The 25,677-nt window shown below is 39.0% G+C and overlaps 2 protein-coding genes and 1 pseudogene across 5 annotated transcripts in view; 1 reads left to right on the plus strand and 2 right to left on the minus strand.

Moving 5' to 3' along the window:
* Nucleotides 1-25,677, minus strand: part of Galk2 (galactokinase 2) — a 201,806-nt gene that overhangs the window by 33,173 nt on the left and 142,956 nt on the right. The gene's annotated exons all lie outside the window — the stretch shown is intronic.
* LOC101604993 (protein transport protein Sec61 subunit beta-like) lies at nt 5,556-5,836 on the plus strand. The gene is given in 2 exon segments (XM_045156148.1): nt 5,556-5,616; nt 5,619-5,836. Coding segments are annotated over 2 exon segments (279 nt in total).
* Nucleotides 10,265-10,871, minus strand: LOC101604713 (annotated as a pseudogene).

Raw genomic sequence — 25,677 nt, forward strand, 5'->3', positions numbered from 1 at the left:
CACACACACACACACACACATACACACACACACAAAATCAGTATCCTTCCTATATACTGAGAAAGAAATCAGGCAAAACTCCTATTCACTATAGCCTCAAAACATAAAATAAAATGAGATCCCTGAAAGAGAAACACCTCTACAATGAAAACTTCAAAATATTGAAGAAAGAAATTGAGGAAGACACTAGAAAATGGAGAGACCTCCTGTGTTCATGGTGGAAAAAATTAAGATTGTAAAAATGGCTATCTTATCAAAAGCAAGCTATTAACTCAATGCCATCCCAGTAAAAATTCCTGTACTATTTTTTTTGTTGTTGTTGTTGTTGTTGTTTTGTTTTTTGAGGTAGGGTCTCACTCTAGTACAGGCTGACCTGGACCTCACTATGTAGTCTCAGAGTGGCCTCAAACCCATGGCGATTCACCTACATCTGCCTCCAAGTGCTGGGATTAAAGGCGTGTACCACCACGCCCAGCTCCTGTACTATTCTTGAAAGCAATTGTAAAATTCATAAGGAAGCACAGAGCACCCCAGACAGCCAAATAAATCTAACCAAACAGAATACTGCTAAGGGTGTCACCATATCTAATTTGAAGTCATACTACAGTGCCATAATAATATAACAGCATGGTACTGGCATGAAACCAGACACATAGATCAATGGAATTAAATAGAAGACCCAGGCATAAGTCTACTTAACTATACCCACCTGTTATTAGACAAATACCAAGAGAAAAAAAATGCACAATGGGGAAAAGAAGCATCTTCAAAACATGATGTTGGGAAATTGGATATGTATACATGGGAGAATGAAATTAGATCTTTTCCTCTTACCCTGCACAAAAAAAATAAAACTCCAAATAGATCAGTGACTTCAACATAATACCTTAAACTTTGAAATGGCTAGAAGATAAAATAGGGAATAAGCACATGTAATAACTTTTTGGGTTTTTTTTTTGTTTTGTTTTTGGTTTTTCGAGGTAGGGTCTCCCTCTAGCCCAGGCTGACCTGGAATTCATTATGGAGTCTCAGGGTGGCCTTGAACTTAGAGCAATCCTCCTACCTCTGCCTCCCAAATGCTGGGATTAAAGGCGTGCACCACCACGCCCGGCAGGTAATAACTTTTTGAATAGGACTCCATCCACCCAGGATATAAGACACTCAATCAACAAATGGAATTACTTGAATTTAAAACTTTGCTCAACAGCAACTATCCTCAAGTAAAGAAGCAGCTTTCAGAATAAGAGAAAATCTTTGTCAGCTATACACTTGACAGAGGATTAATATCTAGAATACACAAAACTGTCAAGAAAGCAAATAACTCAATCTAAAAGAGGACTATGAAACTGAACAGAGTCCTCAAAAGAAATAATACAAATGATTAATAAGAATTTTAAAAAGTTTTCAACATCCTTCACCATCAGAGAAATGTAAATTAAAACTACTTTGAGATTCCAGTTAGAATGGCTATGAACAAGAAAACTAATGATGATGCATGCTGGTAAAGTTGTGGGGAAAGGGGAACTTCTATTCACTCTTGGTTGGAGTGTAAACTTGTGCAGTCACCAAGGAAATCACTATGGAGGTTTCTAAAAATGCTAAAAATTGGGCTGGAGAGATGGCTTAGCAGTTAAGGAACTTGCCTGCAAAGCCAAAGAACCCAGCTTTGATTCCCCAGGACCCACAAAAACCCAATGCACATGGGGGCACAAGCATCTGGAGTTCATTTGCAGTGGCTGGAGGCCCTGGTGTTCTCTCTCTCTCTCTCTCTGTCTTTCTCTCTCTCTTGAATAAATAAATAAAAGTCCTAAGGTCTGGAGAGATAGCTGATAAGTTAAGGTGCTTGCATGCAAAACCAAAGGACCTTGGTTAGATTCCACAGTACCCACATAGGCCAGATGCACAAGGTGACACATGCATCTGAAGTTCATTGCAATGGCTAGAAGCCCCGGTGTACCCATTCTCTCTCCCCCCCCCTCTTTGCCTCTCTCAAATAAATAATTTTTAAAAATTAAAGCTAAAAATTGAACAACTATATACACAGCTATTCCATTTTTGAGCATATACTCAAAGGACTATGTATTCTACAACAGAGATACTTGCACATATATGTTCATTGCTGCTCTCTTCACAATAGCTGGGAAATGGTATCAGCCTAAATGGCTGGATAATAAGTGATATTTGCTGGGTGTGATGGCGCATACCTTTAATCCCAGCACTCAGGAGGCAGAGGTAGGAGGATTGCCGTGTGTTCAAGGCCACCCTGAGACTACATAGTTAATTCCAGGTCAGCCTGGACCAGAGTGAGACCCTACCTCAAAAAACAACAAAAAAAAAAAAGTGATACTTGGTATTGAATATATGTAGGTAGAAGAAAAGATTAATGAGGCTGAAAAGGTCAGAGTGAGGTCAGGGGAAGAGATTCAGTAAAGGAAAGGTGGAGGGAGGGCTAATCAAAATCTAAGAGGATATAAATAAGTCATATGGAAACCTACTTTTTTTGGACAATGGAACACTCAGAAGCCATAGATTGTTACTAGAAAATTTTCAATGCCAGGGATGGGATACTTTCAAGGGAATTGTTGACCAGGGTGGTGTCAGATGCCCCCAAAACATTACAGACCATTGCCAGGGCCCTTGGTTTCCCACCAGGAATAGATGGTAAGACCATATTGCTGAAGACTCTACATACTTGGGCTGCAAGGTCACTAAGACATCATGCTGGAGATGAGCTGAAACCTCCTCCATGTAGACCAGCTGACAGAAAGCTGGAAAAAGCCATTCTGCATGCAGTTCAATGAGACAGAGAGAGAAATCACCAGTGAAGAGACACAACTGTGGACACTACAAGCCTTATATTTGGCCAGCCAGGCCAAATGAGCCCACGGGTGCAACAGTGGCACATCTGTTGTGGGTGAAACCAACTGCCCTCTAATTTGACTGGAGGTTTGCTCTGTGGGAGAGTATATATCCCTGATACTGAAAACCTACAACAGGGGTAGTCATGAGCCCTAAGGCTATAATGTCTGCTACTGTCTGGCTAAATGTTTATACTATGCTCACCAAACTGCCCAGTAAACACTTCTCTTAATGTTCCTACCCATATGTTAATGCTACTCTCACTCTCGGTTAAAGAACCTTCTCTTTTCAGATGGCAGTGACCTTGGAATGACTCAGAAAACCCCAGGGTACTGATAAGAAGTGACAGAGGAGTGCTCAGTACTGAAATATCCCTATCACACCTTCCAAGGCTCAGGGTCCATTGCAGAAGAGATGGCCAAAAGAATGTAAGAGCCAAAGGAAGGGTAGGACTCCTTACAATGTGCTCCTCCAGACACAAAAATGGCCTGGATATCCATGGCCTTACAGTGCCTGACACTACCTACATAAGACCATCATAACAGGAGGAAAAGATCATGACATCAAAATAAAAGAGAGACTGATTGAGAGGGGGAGGGGATATGATGGAGAGTTGAGTTTCAAAGGGAGAAGTGTGGGGGAGGGAGGGAATTACCATGGGGTATTGTTTACAATTATGTAAGTTGCCAATTAAAAAAATTAAGGAAGGAAGGAAAGAAGGGAGGGAAGGAGGGAGGGAGGGAGGGAGGGAGGGAAGGAGTGAGGCAGGGGGAAGCAGAAATGTGATACATATATCCAATGGAGTTTTACTCAACTGTAAAGAAAACTGAAGTTAAATTTAAAGGAAAATAGATGATTAGGAAAATATATTCTGAGTTAACCCAAGCTCAGAAAGACAAAGTTGCATGTTCTCTCTCATGTGTGGGTCCTAACTGCTAATGTTTGTATTATATAATAAGGGATGAGAGAGAGTATGAACTACGATTCTAAATAGGAGAGCCAAGAAGCGAATAAGAGGTGACAAGAAGGTGTAAAGGACAAAAGAAAAATGTAAGATGAACGCAGAAAGGAGGATAAATTGAGGAGAAGGGCACAAGGAAAGAGGGGAATGACAAAAAGAGGGGGGAATGGAAACAACAAAAAAAAATGTTTGAGGGATGGAGAAATGGCTTAGCAGTTAAGGTGCTGCCTGTGAAGCCTAAAGACCTAGGTTCTATTCCCCACGACCCACGTAAACCAGATACACAAGGTGGTGCATGCGTCTGGAGTCTGCAGTATCTAGAGGCCCTGGCATACCTACTCTCTCTCTCTCTCGCTCTCTCTCTCTCTCTTCCCCTCACTGCCTCTTTCTCTCTCTTTGAATAAATGCAAATATTTGTTTAAAAAATTGCTTAAGGCCCATAAGACTGGAACCCTAAATTAATGTGCCGCTCCCGAAAAAGCTGAAAACATACATCATACAAACATAAGGTTTTCTCTTATAAAATCTCCAGAGTACAGGTTGGGGGTAGTACTTACTCAGATATAAACCAAAGAACTAACTGTGATGGTTAACTTTTGTGTCAACTTCATCTGTTTAGGAATCAACAGATATTCCTTTTAAGTGGGTCTCTGAGGTTGCTTCCAATGAAGATTAACTAAAGGAGGAAACCTTCCCCCAGAGTGGGTGGAACATTGGGGCAGGGGCGGGGGTTCATCTAAGGAAGCTCCTGGAAGAAAATGATTCCTTCCTCACACCTGGCTCCCAGTGCTGCTTAATGCTTTCTACTTTCCAGTGTGGACTGAAGAACAGTCTCTCCAGGAAGTCTTCAGGCCTTAGTACCAGATCCAGATGGCTGAGGTGACAACCTCATAGACTGAGCAGCTACAAAGTTCCTTGACTGTCAGGACTACAAACTGAAGGGACCAAACTGACACCATGACAGGCTTCAGTAAGGTACCACCCTAACTAGGCCTAAGTTCCAGTTTCCCAGAGAGGCAGACAAGACTTCTGAGAAAGGGTAGGCTGTTAATCAACAGTGATCCTGACATGTGGCCAGAAAAGATAAGCGCCCAGGGGCTGAGTCAGTTCCTGGAGACATGTCCCTTTCACACCTTTTTGCAACCCTTCTGCCCCAACCAATCAGAGATGTACAACTGTAATTGCTACTTGCCTAGCCAATCATTTTAAAAATTATCTAAGCCCACCAAAATTCCTCTAGCTGTGCTTAAAGGGAGCCTGTGAACTCCTCTCAGGGTCACCACTTTGCATGAATGATTGACCCCACATGTTGGCTAATTCTGCAGAATAAACGCTTTTTGTTTCTACATGCTAAAAAAAAAAAAAAAATTGCTTGAGGGCTGGAGAGATGGCTTAGTGGTTAAGCGCTTGCCTGTGAAGTCTAAGGACCCCGGTTCGAGGCTCGGTTCCCCAGGTCCCACGTTAGCCAGATGCACAAGGGGACGCATGCGTGTGGAGTTCATTTGCAGAGGCTGGAAGCCCTGGCGCGCCCATTCTCTCTCTCTCCCTCTATCTGTCTTTCTCTCTGTGTCTGTTGCTCTCAAATAAATAAATAAATAATTTTTTAAAAAAAATTGCTTGAAAATACCATAATGAAACTTAATTCTTTATATGCTAATACAAATTTCCATTTAAAAATTCTTTTGAGGAGTTTCCCACAGTTCTCTTCCTGGCCGGTTACCCTAGGGCGTCCAGCATGCCAGGTCCAACCACCAGTGGCACTAACGTGAGCTCCTCCTAGCAAAGCCCTGGCCCTGCGGGGCAGCAGGATCCACTGTCCCGCAGAGGAAAAAGGGCAGCTGTGGAACAAGGAGCACAGGCCATACGACCTCAACAAGCACTGGTGGAGGGTGGCAATTCTACACAGAAGATTCCCAGGGGCTGAAAGTTGGCCCTGTTCCAGTATTGGTTATGAGTCTTCTGTTCATCACTTCTGTATTTATGCTGCACATTTGGGGCAAGTACATGCGTTCATAGATTCAGCTACACTCATCTGTCAACTGAAGAAGAAGGAAAAAAATCCCAATATATCTTGGATCAAAATTACAGTGATTTTTTTTTTTTCCTGTTAAAGCTTATTTTACAGGGAGTTTAGTAAGAATTAACTTTAAGGAATCAGTTTTTTTTCTATGACAAACTTTTAAATTGATTTATACTGAGAAACAAAGTCTTTTGAGTGTTAAAATTTATCTTTAACAGTTTATGAAAAATTTATAGTTACACTTGATACACAGACTATACAAGTATTTTTTAACTGTTCCCTCTGAGGTTTTAGTGAAAGTTCAAAATCTGTGCATGCAACCCAACCTATGCATGTGTATCAGAGTATACTACTTACTATAAGAGTTTAGGATGATTTTTCTGCCTGCTTAGATTGCTGACTTGTATTTATGTAGTTAAATCCTCTGTATAAAAGTTGACTGTGGGGCTGGAGAGCTAGCTTAGCAGTTAAGGTGTTTGCCTGCAAAGCCGAAGGACCCAGACCCACATTAGCCAGATGCACAAGGGGTGCACACATCTGGAGTTTGTTTGCACTGGCTTGAGGCCTTGGTGTACCCATTCTCTCTCTCCCTCTTTCTCTGTCAAATAAGTAAATAAATAAATAAAATTGAAAAATGTTGACTATGCTTTTAAGAGTATGAAGTAAGACTTCTATAATACAATGCATGATAGTTTTCCATTGTAATCTATTTTGATTTCCTTATCTCCTTTGATAGTAATTAAATTTTTATTTAGGCTCATGATAAGAATTGTTCATAACAACTCAGAACAAAATACAATGGTCTTACTTAGTGTAAAAAGGGAAAATAGACTCTGACTTTCACCTAGGCATTGTTTTGTAGATGCTACCTCCTAGTTTTTGGAAAAAAATGGTTGGATAGAAGAGAAATTATTAAGTGCTAGGAGTTATGTAGGACATCTCATCCCTTTTGAAAATAAATTCTATCCTTTTGTGATTTGTTTGGATTATATTTATTTGAAATTATATAATATTGACTTTTCATATGTATATATTATATTATCAGTTAGACTGTAAGATATTGAAGGGCAATGATTTTAATTTACTTTTTTAATGTTTTTAAGATAATGTCATCAACCTTTAATAACTTACAGGCAAGTGCTAAAAATGGTTAATAATAATTCAGAGGACACAGCTTATAAAAAGGTAGTAGACCACAAATGTGGGCAAAGATTCTGGGCACTTTCACACAGAAACAAAAATAAAGGCTGTTGTTACTGGGTTCCTTAAAAACTATAAAAATTGCTGGGCATGGTGGCACATGCCTTTAATCCCAGAACTCGGGAGGCAGTGGTGGGTGGATCACCATGAGTTCGAGGCCACCCTGAGACTACACAGTGAATTCCAGGTCAGCCTGGACTAGAGTAAGACCCTGCCTCAAAAAATCAAATAAATAAATAAATAAACTATGAAAATTATTGTTTAAGATGTAGACTAGAATTTCATAAAAATTGTTAAATGAATTTTGGCTTGACAGTAGGACAAAATTGCCAACAATTTTTTTAAATTTTTGCTTATTTTTATTTATTTATTTGAGAAAGAGAAAGGAAGGAAGGAAGGAAGGAAGGAAGGAAGGAAGGAAGGAAGGAAGGAAGGAAGGAAGGAAGGAAGGAAGAGGCAGAGAGAGAGAGAGAGAGAGAGAGAGAGAGAGAATGGGCACACTAGGACCTCCAGCCACTGCAAACCAACTCCAGACACGTGCGGCCCCTGGTGCATCTGGCTAACATGGGCCCTGGGGACTCAAACCTCGAACTGGGATCCCTAGGCTTCACAGGCAAGCGCTTAACCACTAAGCCATCTCTCCAGCCATGTCAACAATTTTTGAAATGGCTCTAAATATAATTTTGCCATTTGTACAATGTATCTATGCAAAGTATTATTCTTATCATTGGCAATTATAAAATCAAAATATTGATAAATCCCGAAAAATGTTGAAGGTGCTCTGTCCTGTAGTATTAAATATTCAGCTGGGCATGGTGGCACACGACTTTAATTCCAGCACTTGGGAGGCAGAGGTAGATGGACTGCTATGAGTTTGAGGCAGCTCTGAGAGTACCTAGTAAGTTCCAGATCATCCAGGTCAGCCTGGGCTAGAGTGAAACCCTACCTCAATATAATACACACACACATACACACACACACACACACACATATGGTTTAATTCTTTATGTAAAAATAAACCACTGTATCCATCTCATTAGCATGCAAATTTACGTTCATGTTAAGTGGTAAAATTCTGTGTATACCAAAAATTGTTTCAAGATAAGTTTATGATTTGTTATCATAAATTTTTTGACTTGTATTTGTATTTTATATACCCAGAATCACATAAAAATTTCTTAATGAAAAGAGGTCATGAATAGAAAATTTAAGCTACCTGGTCTAAACCATCCAATATGGTATTTCTCTTATATCAACCTAAACTAACATACTAGTTATAAGATTTGGGTAATTGCAGAGTGATTATAAAATTTCCTATAAATTAATAATGAAGAATTAAAGTTTTCTTACAAAAGTTCTGGAGTGAATCATATGAAGCATTAAACTTTAAATTTAACTACTTGCATCAATGAAGTGATAAAAATTCATGTGAAGTTTCCTTTTTTTTCAGGGGACCTATAATTAGTCAGCAATCTCATCATTTCTTCTCCTTCTTTTCCAACTACTATATCCAAATTTACACTTTTATTATCTTTCCTATTGAACTATTTTGCAATGATCTGTTGATACCATGTCCTTGGTTACTTTGCTTTTTAACCTACATTTTGGTCAAGACTGACAGACTGAGTGCCTAACACAGACCTGCTCATGTTAGTTACTACCCCAGACCTTGACCATTGCCCTAGCGCTCACCATGCTTAGTTCCTATAGGTCTTTTCCTTCAGCCAATCATGCCTATCTGCACTTACCTCAATACTCCTTCCTCTGTATACGCTCATTAACCTCACACAGGAATGGCTTTTTGCCCTTTTTCTTAGAGTCACAACTTAACCTCTTCCTGACAGTTCAGACTGCATTTTATATCATCCAATAGGCATTGAGGAGCTCAGCTGGAAATAATTTTGTGACTGAATTTGTCCCATACTTGCAGTGCACAGTCCTCATCTGGTGCTTATTGTACACTTTCCACAGTAATTATCTGTCAGATCTCGGCAAAGAGGTTGCAGACTGCTGAAGACAGATTCCAGGGCTCTTGGTTCCATACATTCCCCAGAATAACTCTTGCTCCACAGAACCTCAACAGTGCTTTACATGGCAGAGCTGAGTGGGTGTTTATGGTTGATTATGATAAAATTAGAAGCTTGTTTTTAACCACAGTTCAACATCAAAATACCTTCATCTGGGCATTGTTGTTCGTTCTCTCTCTCTCTCTCTCTCTCTCTTTCTCTCTCTCTCTGTGTGTGTGTGTGTGTGTGTGTGTGTGTGTGTGTGTGTGTGTGTGTGTTTTAAGTGCTACTACTGACAACTTAAAGTGTTGGCATTCAGGAAAGGGGACAATAGGATTCACATTACTATTAAATCTGTAACTGCTGACATCAAAAGTGGATGAAAAATAAGACAAACAAGGAGTTGCTCATTAACTTTAGGCAGAGAAACACACAACATAGCCAGGTCATGTGAATCAGCCCATACTGCAATGTAACTTTGTTTCCATAAGTCAGTTCCACTGAAATTGTTAAATAATTTATTCTAGGATCTGGGCGTCAACACATATCAAGGGAAAAAAGTCTTACCAACACCAAATACTGGCATATGCAATCTATAACAATGCACCATATGAAGAAACAACACGGGGGATGTGGCAAACACACCTCAAAATCTCCAAATAGGTGAGGCGAACAAGAGCAAATGAGTGATGTATATGCCCAAGATGGTGACCATTAGTTCATACATATTAAACATAATCCAAACTATAGAATACATATTTTTAATACAAAACTGTATTTTATTAGAAGCATTCAGAATGTCAACAAAACAGCTACAATTTTTTTTTGCAATAACAGAGTGGTATTCAGTTAACAGAACAATAATTATTTTCATATAGGCTGCATCAGAGCAACTGAAGATGGAAAAAAAAAACTACCATCCCCACATATAACTAATTTGTGTTGTGCACCCACAAGAACCTGCATTAAATTTCCATGCCAATTTACAACCCTCATACTGTACCAGGCAAGGTTAGTGGCTACTGAAAAAAACACCAGGACAGACTATCTAAAGACACATTCGGTAGTGTGTTAACTATACAAAAAAAGACACTGTATAGTTTAAAAGCAAATCTTATACAGCCTTATATTTCAACATTTTTCTTTAAAAGGAGTGACTTGTGTACAGGGGGGTTAAATGCTTTATGGACAAGAAAAAAAAACTGCACTAGAACCAACTTACTCGTCATCATCATCAGCTTCTTCTTCTTCATCTTCTTCATCTTCCTCCTCTTCCTTCTTTTCCTTGCTCTTTTCAGCCTTGACAACTCCTTTTTTTTACTGCATCAGGTTTTCTTTCAGCTCTGTATGCAGCAACATCCTTTTCATAATTTTCCTTCAGCTTGGCAGCTTTCTTTTTATAAGGCTGCTTGTCATCTGCAGCAGTATTGTTCCATGTCTCTCCCAGTTTCTTTGCAACATCACCAATGGATAGGCTAGGGTGTTCTTTGTTTGGGGATGATATTCAAAGCAGAACAAGAAGAAGGCTGAAGGAGGCCTTTGGGTGCATTGGGATCCTTGAATTTCTTTTTTGTTTGCCCTTTGGAGGGATATAGGTTTTCATTTCTCTCTCATAACGAGCCTTGTCTGCCTTGGCCATATCTTCAAACTTTACTTTTTCTTTAACAGACATGGTCTTCCACCTCTCTGAGCACTTCTTAAAGAATTCTGAGAAGTTGACAGAAGCATCTGGATGCTTCTTCTTATGTTCCTCCTGGCAGGTTTGCACAAAGAATGCATATGATGACATTTTGCCTCTCGGCTTCTCAGGGTCTCCTTTGCTCATCTTTAGTTGACTTTTTTTCTCAATGAGACACTGAGAGTTGCCCAGTTGCCCATCTGACTCTCATTTGCCCCAGCACTGTCACTATGGAGCTCAATGTACTGCTAGAATACATACTTTGAAAGGAAAAAAGTGGCTTTCAGAACTGTACCTTAATTATTCTTTCTTAAAACTTGAAGTTGGGAAGATTGGGGTGATAGCTTTGTTGGTAGTATTTACCTAAAAACATGAGAACCTAAGTTCAATTCCCAGAACCCACATAAAATGTCAGGCATGATGGATGTCCCTGTAATGAGGGCCAGGCAGGTGGAGACAGGAGGATCCATAAGGCTTTCTGGTCAACCAGGCTAACCTAATTGATGAGTTCCAGGTCAGTGAAAGTCCCTCTCTCAAAAGAATGGTAGACAGCAACACAAAGTCCTCTAGCATCTTATAGACATACATATGCATCCACACACACATGTGTCCACATGCACACATATACATGTATAAAAATAAGGAACTGGAGAAATGGCTTAGTGATTAAGAAGCTTGCCTGCAAAGCCAAAGGCCCCAGATTTGATTCTCCATGACTCATGTAAAGCCAGATGCACAAAGTGGCACATGCTTTTGGAGTATGAAGCAGCTAGATGCTCTGGCATGTTCATTCTCTCTCTATCTATCTATCTGTCTGTCTGTCTGTCTGTCTGTCTGCCTGCCTGCCTGCCTGCCTACCTACCTACCTTTTTCTCTCTCAAATAAATAAAAACAAATTTAAAATAATAAAACAAAATAAAAACAAGGATGGAAGCCAGGTATACTGACTCACACCTATAATCCCAAAATATGGGAGGCAGAGGTAGGATTATCATGAGTTCCTGGCCATACTGTGCTATGCAATGAATTCCAAGACAGTATGGGCTAAAATATGAGTCCTATCCCCAAAAGAAAAACAACAAAACAACATGGCTATAACAAAATATTCAAGATCTGATTTTAGGGTTCCATATGTTTCAATTTTACTTTAGAACTACTTCCCCTCCCTCAATCATATGCTGAGTTACAAAGTCAGAGCATGATGTGGGAGAAGAGATAAGCATTACTTCAATTTCACTGTTAATATCCTATAGATAAAGAAATCAATTGCCAGGTCTGTCACTTATGGCTCCAGCCCAAAAGGCACAATAAAGCTACATAAAAACTGCATAATGTTCCAATGTGTAATACGTTTAATTAATTATAAATTTAAAAATATTTTCAAGCAGATATAACAGTGGAGAAAATACAACTACAATCTATCACTTATGTAAACAATTTCTTATACTTTCCATATCTGTATCAATTGATATTCTGCTGTAGCAATTTCAAATAAATTCTAAATGATCTATATTTTCTCCATATACACATATTTATGTATGAACCTCTGTAAAATAAAAATGATGTTTTACAAAAATCATTATCAACCTAACACAATGGTCACTGATTTCTTAAAGCCTCATGTATCCAGCCCATATTCCAACTTTCCAAGGTTTATATTTCAGTTGGTTTATATCAAAATACAAAATAGCCTACACATTAAATTCAGTTTTAAGTCACTTTTAACCAAGAATTAATGTTTTTTGACACTCTAGATTCTCAGTGTCATGTCTTAGCACATGTCAAGGCCATATCCTGTAATAAAACTCAGTATAGTCCATTAGAGAGAGTATGCTTTGATTTTTCCTGTCTGGCTGCATATTCCTTCAGGATTAAAGATTTTCCTTTAGGATTAAATGTCCTAAAATTGAAACTTTTCAGAGACATGTCTTCTATTAAACCTTAGAATTAGTGCTTTACATTGTGATAAGAAATATTCAGAATGAGGTTGGAAAATGGCTCAGTGCTTAATGCTACTTGCTTGCAAAGCTTAGAGGCCAGGGTTCAATTCCCCAGTACCTATGTGGCACATGTGTCTGGAATTTGTTTGCAGTGGCTAGAGGCCCTGATGTGCTGATGTATATTCTCTTTATCTCTCACATTAATAAAACATTTTACAAGAGAAATATTCAGAATGTGTTGAGCACATTACTGTCACCTCACACTCTGTCTTATGTCTGTCCTCTCCTGCAGAGAGTGTTGCCCAGCAAGCCTTCTCAGTGGGAATGTCTAATGAGGGCTCTCACTGAGTAGTCTGGAGGTACGTGAGAGATTACCATAGATTCCACATCCAAATACAGTAACTTAGACAACAAAGGAAAGGGCAGAGAGGGCATCTGTTTTCAATTGTGATATAAAAATCTTGCCAAAAACTTTAGCAGACTTGGAGACCACCCTTTGGGAGGGAAAAAGTTTTCTGGCTGCATCTTCCAACTGCCCTCTGGATACAAGGTTCTGACGTGTTATATGCTGGCAGCTTACCAGCCCTGTGCTTAACAGATACCAAAAAGAATCTAAGAAAATCTGAAACTATGGCCATAACAGCTTTCTTCCATGTCCAGTTTAACTTTATAAACAGATGTTCCATCTGTCTATAAGCTCTTGTAATCCTTTAGAACAATTATTATATTAAAAGAAGAAACAAACTGTTTCTTACTATGTTTATTACATGTGAGAGTACTTCCAAGGCAAATTAATTTAAAAATATAATAGTAGGTGCTGTATTCTTATAGTACTACCAGTGGCCTATTTAATCCTCAGGAAATCTGAGGTGTCAAAGAGGGATATACTACACAGATCCTGGAACACTATTATCTTAATAACAACTCGGCTGAGTTCTAAAATCATGACACCAATTTTGAAGCCTAAATGAACTATAAATAAGTATTTATTGGGCTGTAGAATAATTTCCATTTATATAATAAATTGTGTTTGCTAGCTCTAAACTTTTCTTTCCTTCTGACCTCATTGACTTCCCTTTCTTAGCACATAAGCCTCATCCCTATGCCTCCAAGCCCCACATCCTGCCATATATCCAGGGTGGTAGCTGTTCTGCTGCCCTGACACGGTCTACTTCATGGTTTTCACTTAGTAGTCAGTTTTTGTCACTCAGGCATCAGAGGTCACAACTTCAAGAATTCCTGCCTTCAACTCCAATCTAGAGCAGTCTCTCTGCCTATAAGCACATTTTCTCTATTTTATTCTCAAACATCACCATCTGATTTTTTCTTATATTCATTTACTCATTGGTTTATATAATTTCCCTCAGTTAGGAAGTCAGTTCCAGGAAAGCATGTGCCTTTTTTATTTTTTCAGCAGTATGCCTCTTGCAGCAAAAACAGGACCTAGCACATAGTGGGCTCAATAACTCTTTGCTGGATGAACGTCTTTTTGCAGAACTTCAAATGAAAGTGGGTTCAATAAACAATTGTAAAACAAATGCAACAGGGAATTTAGAGAGTACTTCAGTATTCTTGTAATTTATTTTCACTACTGTTAAATTGGAAGAATGCATTAAAATAAGGTTTGGAGGCAGCAATCAATTCCAATGTCCAAAATGATAACAATCTTTATCACAGATGACTGATAATTGTTTCTACTGTATTTTGCTTCATAAATGTGATAGGAATCTCTAAAACAAACAAAATATGTTTCAAATGAAAGGGAAGAAATAGGAAGTAGAAAATTGGAATCAGTGAAATCTTTTTTTTTTTTCAGACAATTTTTTTATCATAGAATTATCTGCTAGCTTCTACCTTTAAAAATGGATTACTGGGCTGGAGAAATGGCTTAGCGGTTAAGCGCTTGCCTGTGAAGCCTAAGGACCCTGGTTCAAGGCTCGATTCCCCAGGACCCATGTAAGCCAGATGCATAAGGGGGCGCACACATCTGAAGTTTGTTTGCAGTGGCTGGAGGCCCTGGCACGCCCATTCTCTCTCTCCTTCTCTCTCTCTCTCTGCTGGCCTCTCTGTCTGTCACTCTCAAATAAATAAATAAAAATTAAAAAAAAAAACAGATTACTACAACACTGAGCATGATGATGCACACCTTTAATCCCAGCACTCAGGAAACTGTGGTAGGAGGATAGCTGTGAGTTTCAGGCCATCCTGAACCTACAGAGTGAGTTCCAGGTTAGTCTGGGCTAGAGTAAGACCCTGGTCCACTCAAAAAAAAATTTTTTTTTAAATAAAAATAAAAGGGTGACCACATAGATCATGAACACAACTAATCTCTAAGCAAAGAATTACAGGCACAGATAACTAGGTGTTTTGTTGGGAAAGGATGAGGTAGAACTTAACAGGTGAAGGTACCATCTTCCTTATGCAAACCCTGAGGACAGCGGGCCAACAGTAGATGGAGGGCATGCCTTTTTTTTTCCTCTGAAAGAGTTCCAGTGGTTTAATTTTAAATTCTGCTTTACAGAGCTGGTGGACTTCTTTATTAGCTCATCTTCTACTATGGACAACTTCAAAAGCACAGGGTAAGATGGCTATCTAACAATCAACCAATAGTTCTGATTGCACACCTGCCATGTGCTTTGTTGGAGATCCCACATGACAGGAAAAATATATAAGTAGAAGTCCCTACTTAAAGGAATTCTGTTAAACAGAATAGGCAAATCATAAGACCTCTGCACAGTGGCCAGCTATAGCATATATTCAAGTGCTGAAGGGCTAACAGTGCTCTGGAAATGCAGGCTTGGTGGAAGAGGTCCAGTACTAGGAGATGCTTCAGAAAAGCCAGAGCTTACCCGCTGGAAAGACAGAATAGCCGAAGGCCAGACTTTGGAACAGGCAGTATTTATGGAAGGCTAAAGACAAAGGCTACCCAGAACTTGAGGTACCCTTTCCAAGAAGCTGTACTCTCATCTGAGGTACTAACATGTTATACTAGCTATACACAGATTTCAAATTAACAAACCATAGGCCATACATAGCTAACCATGGTGACTTTTGTTTGACCTATATAATATATTAAAATTTGGAAATTCTACTTATAGATCAGGATTCTGCTTTTTCTTGGAAAAAAAAAAGCAGAAATGTTTATCTGTGCTAGATTAATATTTAGTATAGCAACCATTAGCTAGATCTGAGGAGACAAACAAACATATTTTATTACATGGGATGCCACCACTCCCAAGCACCTGATGTACAGACTGCTTCCTTAGTATCTATGTCTTCCTGATATCTCTCTCTCTATCTCTCTGAGCAGCTATATGTGGCCACTGTTCCATAAAGTTCTATACCAAGTCATGACAAGAAAGGGGAGAATGAGCAAACCTCCTTTCACAGTGGGTCATCATGACATAATAAGTCACTGTAACTCTTACAACTAAATGTCACCTCCCTAGGATACATTGCTAACTCTGTATTGAATTATACTGTCTTCTTCCGACTTCTCCTTACTCTTAACTGTTTCCCTAGACATATGCAAACTCAATGTAGCCCTTCAGATATATGACAACAACTCTTATATCATACATTTTATGCTTTTGTGTACTGTTGAAAACCTACTCTATGCTACTTGTAAAATGGAGGAACCAATAGCAACAAAAAGAAGCAATAGGCTACTGGAGAAAAGTCATTAAATAAGAACACTAAGGGCAATAGTGGCTAAGGCACTCCTCACAGCTAAAAGAAGAGGCAACATTTCCCAAGGCATCCCGATCTGAGTTAACCTGATAGCAATTTGGAACCAAGAGCTGGAGTTGGAGCAGGACTCTAGGAAGCAGGGTGAAGGGATGAAGGCAGTGAGGCAGAAGGAGAAGAGTTAGTAGCTAGTGCTTGAGGTGCAAGCTGCTAATGAATACAACTAGGGTCTATTCACTAGATGACTGTGGAAACACATGGAATATGCCCTAGAATGCAAAGGATGAGGAACAGGCATCAAACCTCTGACTCTCCCCGCTTTTAAACATTACCCCTAAGCAAATAACTTCTCCATAAAAATGTGACTGGAAAGCACAGCTCTCTTCAGTGGTTTTGAGAAATGTCTCAAGACCACAAACAAGCACCTGCATGGACTGCAAATTTGATATGGGTTATAACAAAGCCAGGTAGGCAGAGTGGATGTAGCACAGTGATCATGACCTTCAAAAGGGAGGCAAAAGCAATAAAGCATGAAAAGATGAACAGGCGCTTAGCAAACCAATTAAATGGTAGAAGAGAGAACAAAGAAAAGGACTGAAAATGTAAGGTAGCATGAATATCATGAATAAAACTACAGAGAGTATAAACCATGAAGTGTTTTAGATAATCCATATATTTTTGTCACTTTTCTCATTGCTGTGATAAAATATCCAGCAAAAGCAACTTAATGGAGGAAAGGCTTATTTTGGCTCATAGTTCAAAGGCAAACAGCCTACCATGGTGGGGAACTTAGGGCAAAAGGAATTTGAGACAGCTGGTAACACTGCATCCACAATCAGGAGACAGAGAGTAATGAATGCTAGTGCTCAGCTAGCTTTACTCCTTTTGATGCAGTCCAGGACCCCAGCCATGGAGTGACATAATGTTCTTCCTACTTTAATTAACCTAATCTGGAAAATCCCTCACAGACATGTCCAGAGATTTATTTACATTGTGATTCCTGTCAAGTTGTCAACCAGAGATAAGTTCTATCACACCAGAGTTCACTCTGGTTTGCCTGAAGCATGCTGAACTGAGATGAAGAAACACACTGGGCAAGGAACATAATGAAAGAGAAAACTGAAGTGTTAGCAGAGATTAGATAATGAGGTTCCTATCCTTGTAGGCTTAGAGAACTTCTGTGAAGTGAACAGAAGTGATGGATGTTCTCCCAACAAGAAGGCACAAATATACAAAAAGCAGTCTACAGTCCAATACAGATACCACAGAGCTATTGTTGGATCTAGGTGGGAAATTCCAGTTGGAGATAAGAAAGCATTCCAAGACTGGGCATGGTGGTGCATGCCTTTAGTCCCAGCACTCAGAAGGCAGAGGTGGGAGGATCACCATGAGTTTGAAGCTAGCATAAGACTACATAGTGAATTTAGGTCAGACTGGGCTAGAGCTAGACCCTATCTCTTCTTTGCAAACAAAAAAAGCATTACAGGATTAAGCTATTAGTCAAGATTCTCATCTGTAAACCACAGAAAACTATACCAGGTAACTTATGTAAAAGAAGAGTTTATTTTGAAGAGATAAGGGAGCTCACAAAACTATTAGGATTACCTACATATGGTTATTCTCTTATAAGAAAAACAGGGCCTGGAGAGATGGCTTAGTGGTTAAGAAAAGCAGAAGCCAAAGGAAGCAGACAGAAATACTGTCAAACGTCATTGCACACAAGCAATCTGCATATGACACTGCACTCCAGATACTTCAACTTCCTCTATTTGTTAGGCTTAACGCCAAATGGCAGGAGAAACCTAGTCCCCTCACTCACATCCAGGTTTCAATTGATCTGAGAGCTGAAACTGACCCTCAGTTTCCCCCTACAATAGGCAAGGCCTTCCCTATTACTGGCATGCATAGCTGAGACTTCCCAGAGAGAGCAAGGGCTAAGGTGCTAGGGAGCACCCTACATTTGCTCACTCCAGCAGGAAATGATATGCTTTTGAGTTTCTCTCTTGGCAAACCACCAAGCTGTTCTCATATTATTAAATCTCAAGCCTTTTTCACCTAGTTTTTACACTTTGATCTGAACATGCCTTATATTTCATTATTTTATTTTATTTGCAGTATTAGAGATCAAACCCAGGGTCTCATACATTAGGCAAGCCTCTACCACTGAGTTACACCTGAGACCTGTTATGTTAGTAACACAGGATGTTCTAAGGTTAATCACAGTCCTGAGAGTGTGTGATACCATGCAAGGGAGAGCTGGGCTGTCCCCTCAGTGCAGTGGGTTTTCCATGTAGCCTTCTGTCACCAAACTACATGACAGACTATAATACAGCTGAAAGCATAGCAGTTTGCAGCTGACACACTAAAAGACAATAAATATTTTGGAAATTAGTCAGCCTAGATGGATGAAGTATTCATCTCAAGAAAATTAATCAGAACAAAATAAATAAATATACTAGTCTGAGTGACTTGGTAATCTTTATCATGTTAGTGTATAATTAATATTTCTATTAAGAGGCTCTCATACCCTGAGATGATTTATCACTTTTTGAGTGAGAGGCAATTGTAGCTTTAGGTGCCAATTTCTATGCAACACAAAAAGCTACACTGAGCTACACCAAGAACTGGCATACAAGAACAGCATTTCATAGGTAGCTGGAGAAAACCACTTCAGAATCCACTCCAGTTTTTGTTTCCCTATGCAGCCGTTATAATTCCCTACACTGAGGCATAGGCTCTGGAGCATTGAAGCAGTATAATGGAAAAACACTATATAACCCTCATTGAAGTTTGTGGTTTAAATTTTATTTTCCTAGTAATAATATTTTCATAAGTGTGAGGTTTCTGAAATGGTCAAATCCATGAAAAATAAACTGCTGTTTTCAGCCATATTACTATCCCATTCCATTCTGCAAGGACTAAATTAAATTACCATTTTACATTTAAAGGGGGAAAAAAATCTTTAACTACCTGCTTTGAAAAGTAAAACCAGTGATGAAAAAAAGTACATATGCATATTCAAGGGAAACCACATTAATCCATGGAAACCTACATTCTGCAAGATATTTGTGAATATTTTGAAGTCCACAACATAATGTACTTTGTCCATGGAAAGTAATAACACCCACATATTTAGAGCTTCTCTTTCTTACATGCCCAAAAAGCAAGAGCCGGCATAGTGTGTTTTATTAGTATAAGTTTTCTTGTTCTGGTCATGAAACATTTGCTGCAGTCACCCTAACCTATATTTTAAAACTTTAACAATGAACAACGCCCTGAAATTCTAGGGTCATTCATATGATAAGACACAGGCTACAAATCCTTTTCATTCTATATTGTACCTTCCTACTCAGGATTCTCCTTGTCCAATGTCTGAACCACTGCACCATTTTCAAATTGTTCTCCTATCTCTCTATACTCAGCAGCCATAATAAATGTCATAATCACCATTTTGATTACAGCCTTCTTGAATATTTCTCTCCATGGACTTCTAGCTTATATTCTATTGGCAACAAAGGAAGGCCCTTCAATGCACCTACCTCTTATGGTGTGGTTGTGCCACTTCCTTCACCCCACTCAAGTGTCCTACTTCACTGCTGCCTGCACATTATCAGCACAGCACCCAAGAGAGGAGGCCCAGCATCAGCATCCTGCATAATCACTCTGCAATCCACGCACCTTTTGTAGGACCAGCTCAGATACCACTGCTTCTATGAAGCTCTTAAAGAACACAACAGATAGAAGTATCTCTCCCATCTCTGCACAGCTCTCTCTAAAAATATTTTATTTATTAATTTGAAAGAGAGAAAGAGTCGTATAGACACAGAGAAAAAAATGGGTGCACCAGAACCTCTAGCCACTACAAACAAACTCCGTATGCATGAGTCACCCAGTGCATCTGCTTACATGGGTAATGGGGAATCTAACCTGGGTCCTTAGGCTTTGTAGGCAAGTGCCTTATCTGCTGAGCCATCTCTCCAGCCCTCTGCACAGCTTTTTAAGATCTGTGTGTTCCTTTATAATTATGGAGTGGCCTGAGTGCTGGTCACAGGGTGCCTGTGAACCAAGTGCTAAATGAATTTCCTCATGGACAGTTCTGAAGGAGCTTGGTAGAAACTGTGCTTAAAGACAAGCCTGTATTATACATGAATATTTCAAATTAGAGTGAGATATTAGGAAGATAAAAAAGTGTTCCATTTTCATAAACATCTAATGATATGTCCTAATTGTCAGGACATTTAAAATACAATTAGTAACATCCTGAAAGGATAAAGAGGGTGCTGTTACCTACAATATTCTGTGATTACACATGAGGTTACAGCTCTCCAGGGGGCTTCCTTCTGTAAGGGGACATCAACAGGTCCAGTCTTGAGGATCTTGGAAGTAGTCAGCATTGTTATGATAAAGGCAATGATGGCTGTCATGCTCACAGGGCAGTACTCCTCCACAACCTATCAGCTTCAGTACCAGATTATTTTGTCTTATGGTCTTTGTCCCTCTTCATCTTCATCCTCACTGTCTGCTTTCCCTTATGAAGCCTCTAGTTTGTTCTTCCTTGTGTTGATTATGTAGGACTTTATATTTCTTCTTGAAACAGCTTCAACTTTCTATGTTATACCATACTGCTTTTTTATGCAGGTGGTCTTAAGTCTGTTTTGCTATCCCATCATTGCAATTGACAGAATAAAGATTAGTAATTTTGGTCTTTCCTACTCTAAGCCATCCTGAAAACAACACACAAAAAGCATATTCCTAGAAAATTTCAAAGCTATATAATATCTCTGCCTTGGAAGTAGAGTGATGGCCAGAAGCTTATATATGGATAAAACTGTTGATACATATACACGTAAATTGGTTTACTATTTTTATTGTATTAGTTTTTGCATTTGCCAAGAACATGCTAAATATCACCAGATCCATTCATAACTCCCCCATGAAAACAAATGGTACCATGAGTAGGAAATAGCATCTAATTTCTAATTGAGAAGTTTTACTAGGAAATTTTTATTCCATGTGAAACTTAAAATTTTGAAAATAAATAATGATATAAGAAGTAACCACCTGCAGTCAAAAGTGCTTTCCTGGACCATGTTCTAGGATATTAGATGACAAGATGTTGAAAAGGTGAACTCAGTAGAGACACAAGCCAACTAACAAGTCACTAGAACTAAAATGCTTTTCTCAAGACAAAATGCAGAGGAATATTCAAAGTAAATTGTCTAATTCTTGCATGAAGATAACTTGTATCTAATCAAGAACAATTTTCATTGTCCCACATGCATGGAAAGAAATGTTAGCCTCAGGTGTTTAGATAAGAAGGGAGCTGATTCTCAGTAGAACCACCAAGACCTCAACAGATAAGACTCAGTTACACAGCCTGAGGAAGTATGGCTGCACTGGGGCTCCTTCCTAATATGCCAGTTCTTCTCACACACATTAAGAATGTATGTCCCCCTTTCAAGACCATCATATCCATGTGACTTGCTTTGCCAACCTAAAAGTTACTTCTCTGATAGATATGAAGACATTCCTCCTGCCACAGTGACTGCAAACATATAAAGAGAAATGAAATCCCCCAGGACTTGTCTCCACATTTCTTAGGTGAATAGGTGAACATGTTCTTATTTGTATTGGATATGCAGAAAGAATTAAAGAACAAAATTTTATTTCTCAGACTTCAGATTTGTTACGAAAACACAATTTGCTTGAACACATGATATGGGAGAGAATCACTTTGACCAAAGTAAATGGATTTAAATATGTAAAATCTAAAAATAAAAAGAATCTGCTTTGTCTACAAAGAATGTACTTGCTTATATGGAACATACCCTATAACCTGGACAACAATGTGAGAACAAATCAAGAAAGGAAAATAAGATGGCAAGATGTTAGTCCCTCAGGTAGATGATTGCTCATAGAAGACAGAATGGAAGAGTGACCAAATAGACAAGACAAGCGATAGTCCTCATACCTCAGAAGCATTGTTCTACTCAAGATAAGGGTCTTTCAACTTCATAGCTGATCCTCTGACAATTTCCCCTCTTAGAAAGTAAAAGATATAGCACAGGGAATATTGAGAAACATATTCTTAGTTCAGAAATAGCTGTCCACAAGTTTAGAAATTACCCTTGCTTGACGCAGCCATGAATGACAGGGCCAGCAAGACTGGAGTCAGAGGAGGAGATAGGCTAAGGAGGTGTAGGAATCAGACTACAGTGATCAGCACTGAAGAGCCCACAAGGCCAGTGATTCCACAGCTGCAGAGGGAGCTGAATCTCAAACTCTGGGTTCAACTAGAGAACCTGCTTCAAGAAACTGAAGTGGAAAATGAATAAGGAAGACACCTGACATCAATCTCCATCTCGAGATACATCAACACATGTAAACACATATGCACACATGTAAAACAAAGAAATAAAATAAAAATAATTTGAAATTTTAAAAGAAGAACAACTTTATCTGTTGAGACAATGCAATTTCAATCAATGTCCTTGATACCCAAGGACAGGTGACTTTGGAATTTACCCTGTTAATAATGTAAAGGTGTTAATAATGTAAAGGGCTTTTACATTGTCCATTGTATAAAAGAAACTGCTCTTCTGAGACTTGGTTAGTGGAGCCAATCTGTGAGAACTATAGTTTCCTTGAATTAAAAATCCCACAGCATTTCTCAATATACTTACTAGTTATATTGTTGTTATATATCACATACTCCATTAATATTAACACTAAGTCACGGGAAGGTAAAGCCATGTCCTACTTATCCCAATGTCTGTAACAATCCCCATCTAGTGAATTCAATGCATATTTGCTGAGTTAAAGCAGACAGTGTTTTAGATAAAGTAAAAAATAGGGCTTCCTGGGTACTCTCCCAACCAATATTCTACCCAACTTCTTAATCCAAGAAACTAATTTAAGTTAATCAGTGTGCAAAATAATGTGTTTCACTATGACATTTTTGTATATGTATATCCTTGTCCCTTGATCATATCCACTTGTCTACTACCCTGTTTTGACCTTCCTCCTACTGGTCTTTCTTACCCCAAATTTGTACTTTGATGTTTTATTTATTTGTAACTGTAGATTATGTACATGAGAGAAAATATAACTAAGAAGTACATGCATACACCCATAATATTTAATTAGGCTGTGGTGGGATATGTCAGCCTATAGCCTTCCTTCTAGAGTGTGGGTATTATTATATACTCCATTGTGGGCACTATTTTGAAAACCACTCTATCATGTGGATTTCTTTGACATATGATCCTCTCTCACTTCTCTGCTGTGCACCTGCTGTCTGTCTGCCTGGAATTCTTTCTGCCTGCCTGTCTGCCCAAGAAGTTCCCATTATTTAACTCTGGTCTGGCCACAACCTCCTTACTAACGACAACTGTGACTTCTCTTTTCTGATCTCCTAGTAGACCTCCATCACCACTCTAATTTTTCCCTGAGGACACCCATTGTGAAGCTGTCTTAGCACATTACATGGTTGCTCCTCTAATGGAGTGCCCAATGACCAGTTGTATAAATGAATGATTTAAATGGCACAGAAATGGAGCTCTGAGGCTGATCTTTGTATCAAGTTTCCATCTCCTTAACCTCACCCTAAAGGGAAATTAAAACTTAAGAAAAAGTGATGCTGGAGAGATAGCTTAGTGGTTAAGCATTTGCCTGTGAAGCCTAAGTACCCGGGTTCAAGGCTCAATTCCCCAGTACCCACGTAAGCCAGATGCACAAGGTGGCACATGCATCTGGAGTTCATTTGCAGTGGCCGGAGGCCTGATGCGCTCATTCATGTTCCCCCCCCCCTCTCATTTTCTCTCTGTCAAGTGAACCCCAGCTGACTTTGAGCTTCAGATTATCCTCCCCCAGCCAACCTCTCCAGGAGTTTCCTATTGGCATGCACTACCATGACTGACCAGAAACTAAATCTTCATTAGATGCCCATGCTGCTCTTATTGAATTCCCACAAACAGACATTTCTAAGAACAGCCATTCCAAGACTCAACTTTGGGCCTCCAACATGTTCCTGGCCTTCATTTCAATTTCTGATATCATTTGTATAAAAGATGCAATGAAAGCAACAAGCAAATGAAAACAAGCTTCCACACTGAGGTGGGCTATAAGTTTCAACTAGAAACAGTGAAGACTTTTCCAGACTACTCTTTCATAACAGTTATGAGCACTGTTGTAAAATAGATTTTTATATACAAATAATTTGATAACAAGGAAAATGATGGGGAAAATAAGACTAAAGAAGAGGGGTTTATTGAGCTGTGGACCTCTTGAAGGCAGGAATAATACTTTATTCATTTTTACATATATAAGAATGCCTAGCAAACACAAGAAATGTTTGGTGATTAATGAATTGATGCTAAAGACCTAGATAACTCAGTTTGGAAGAACATATACACATTCTTCAGATTCCCTAACTTATGATTTAAAAATCAATGGTAACAATGGTGAAACTTAAAAGTCTTGCACTGTGACTTCTGGTTAAGATGGCGGCGTAGGTACCATGCCAAAGCAGCCTAGTGGGGAACAAGACCAAAAAAACTCAGCAAAATACACAGTTTGCCCCACAGGAAAAGCCAGTGCCCAGCTCCAGAAATCAAAACAGCAGCCTGATGACCCAGGCAGCAACTTGACTGAGACCAAAATCATCCGAGGTAACTGGGATTGCACCAGGGAAGGTCTCACTTGGTCACAAGCTGACTTGGATCCCTCAACAGACCAGAAATCTAAACCTCTTTGTTGATAGAGGATCTGGTTGTTATAATAACTACTCTTGCATACATACTCGGGGCTGTTTTTGATTGAATGTGTACAGTGTTTAGTTAAATTTTAGAACCTACCTGTATTTTATTCCACTCAGCCTACTTGAATACTCCCACAGCAGGGAAACTCAACGCCTAGGAACACTTTTGTAGATACTCTGAGAGTCTTAAGAGCCACACCTAACACCTTAAGCTCCTACCCTGAAAATATATAACATCAAAACAATTGATACAGCTAAGAATACCCAGCTAGCTAGAAAATCCAAGCATTAACTTAATCCAAGATGCAAAAATATATACATTATAACACAAGAAACACTAAAAAGCAAGACAATATAAATCCATCTAAAAGTATTAATGCATCAGAAATGACCTCCAGTGAGAATGAGTTAGAAGAAATGCCTGAGAAAGATTTCAAAAGAATGATTATAAATATGTTCAACAAGGTCAAAGAACAAATCAAAGGAATCAAAGAGGAAACCAAAGAGGAAATCAAAGGAATCAAAGAGGAAATCAAAGGAGATGCAGGACACCAACTTAATAAAATAA

This window comes from Jaculus jaculus, chromosome 8 (assembly GCF_020740685.1).
Source record: "Jaculus jaculus isolate mJacJac1 chromosome 8, mJacJac1.mat.Y.cur, whole genome shotgun sequence".
In the NCBI taxonomy this organism is placed as follows: Eukaryota; Metazoa; Chordata; class Mammalia; order Rodentia; family Dipodidae; genus Jaculus; species Jaculus jaculus.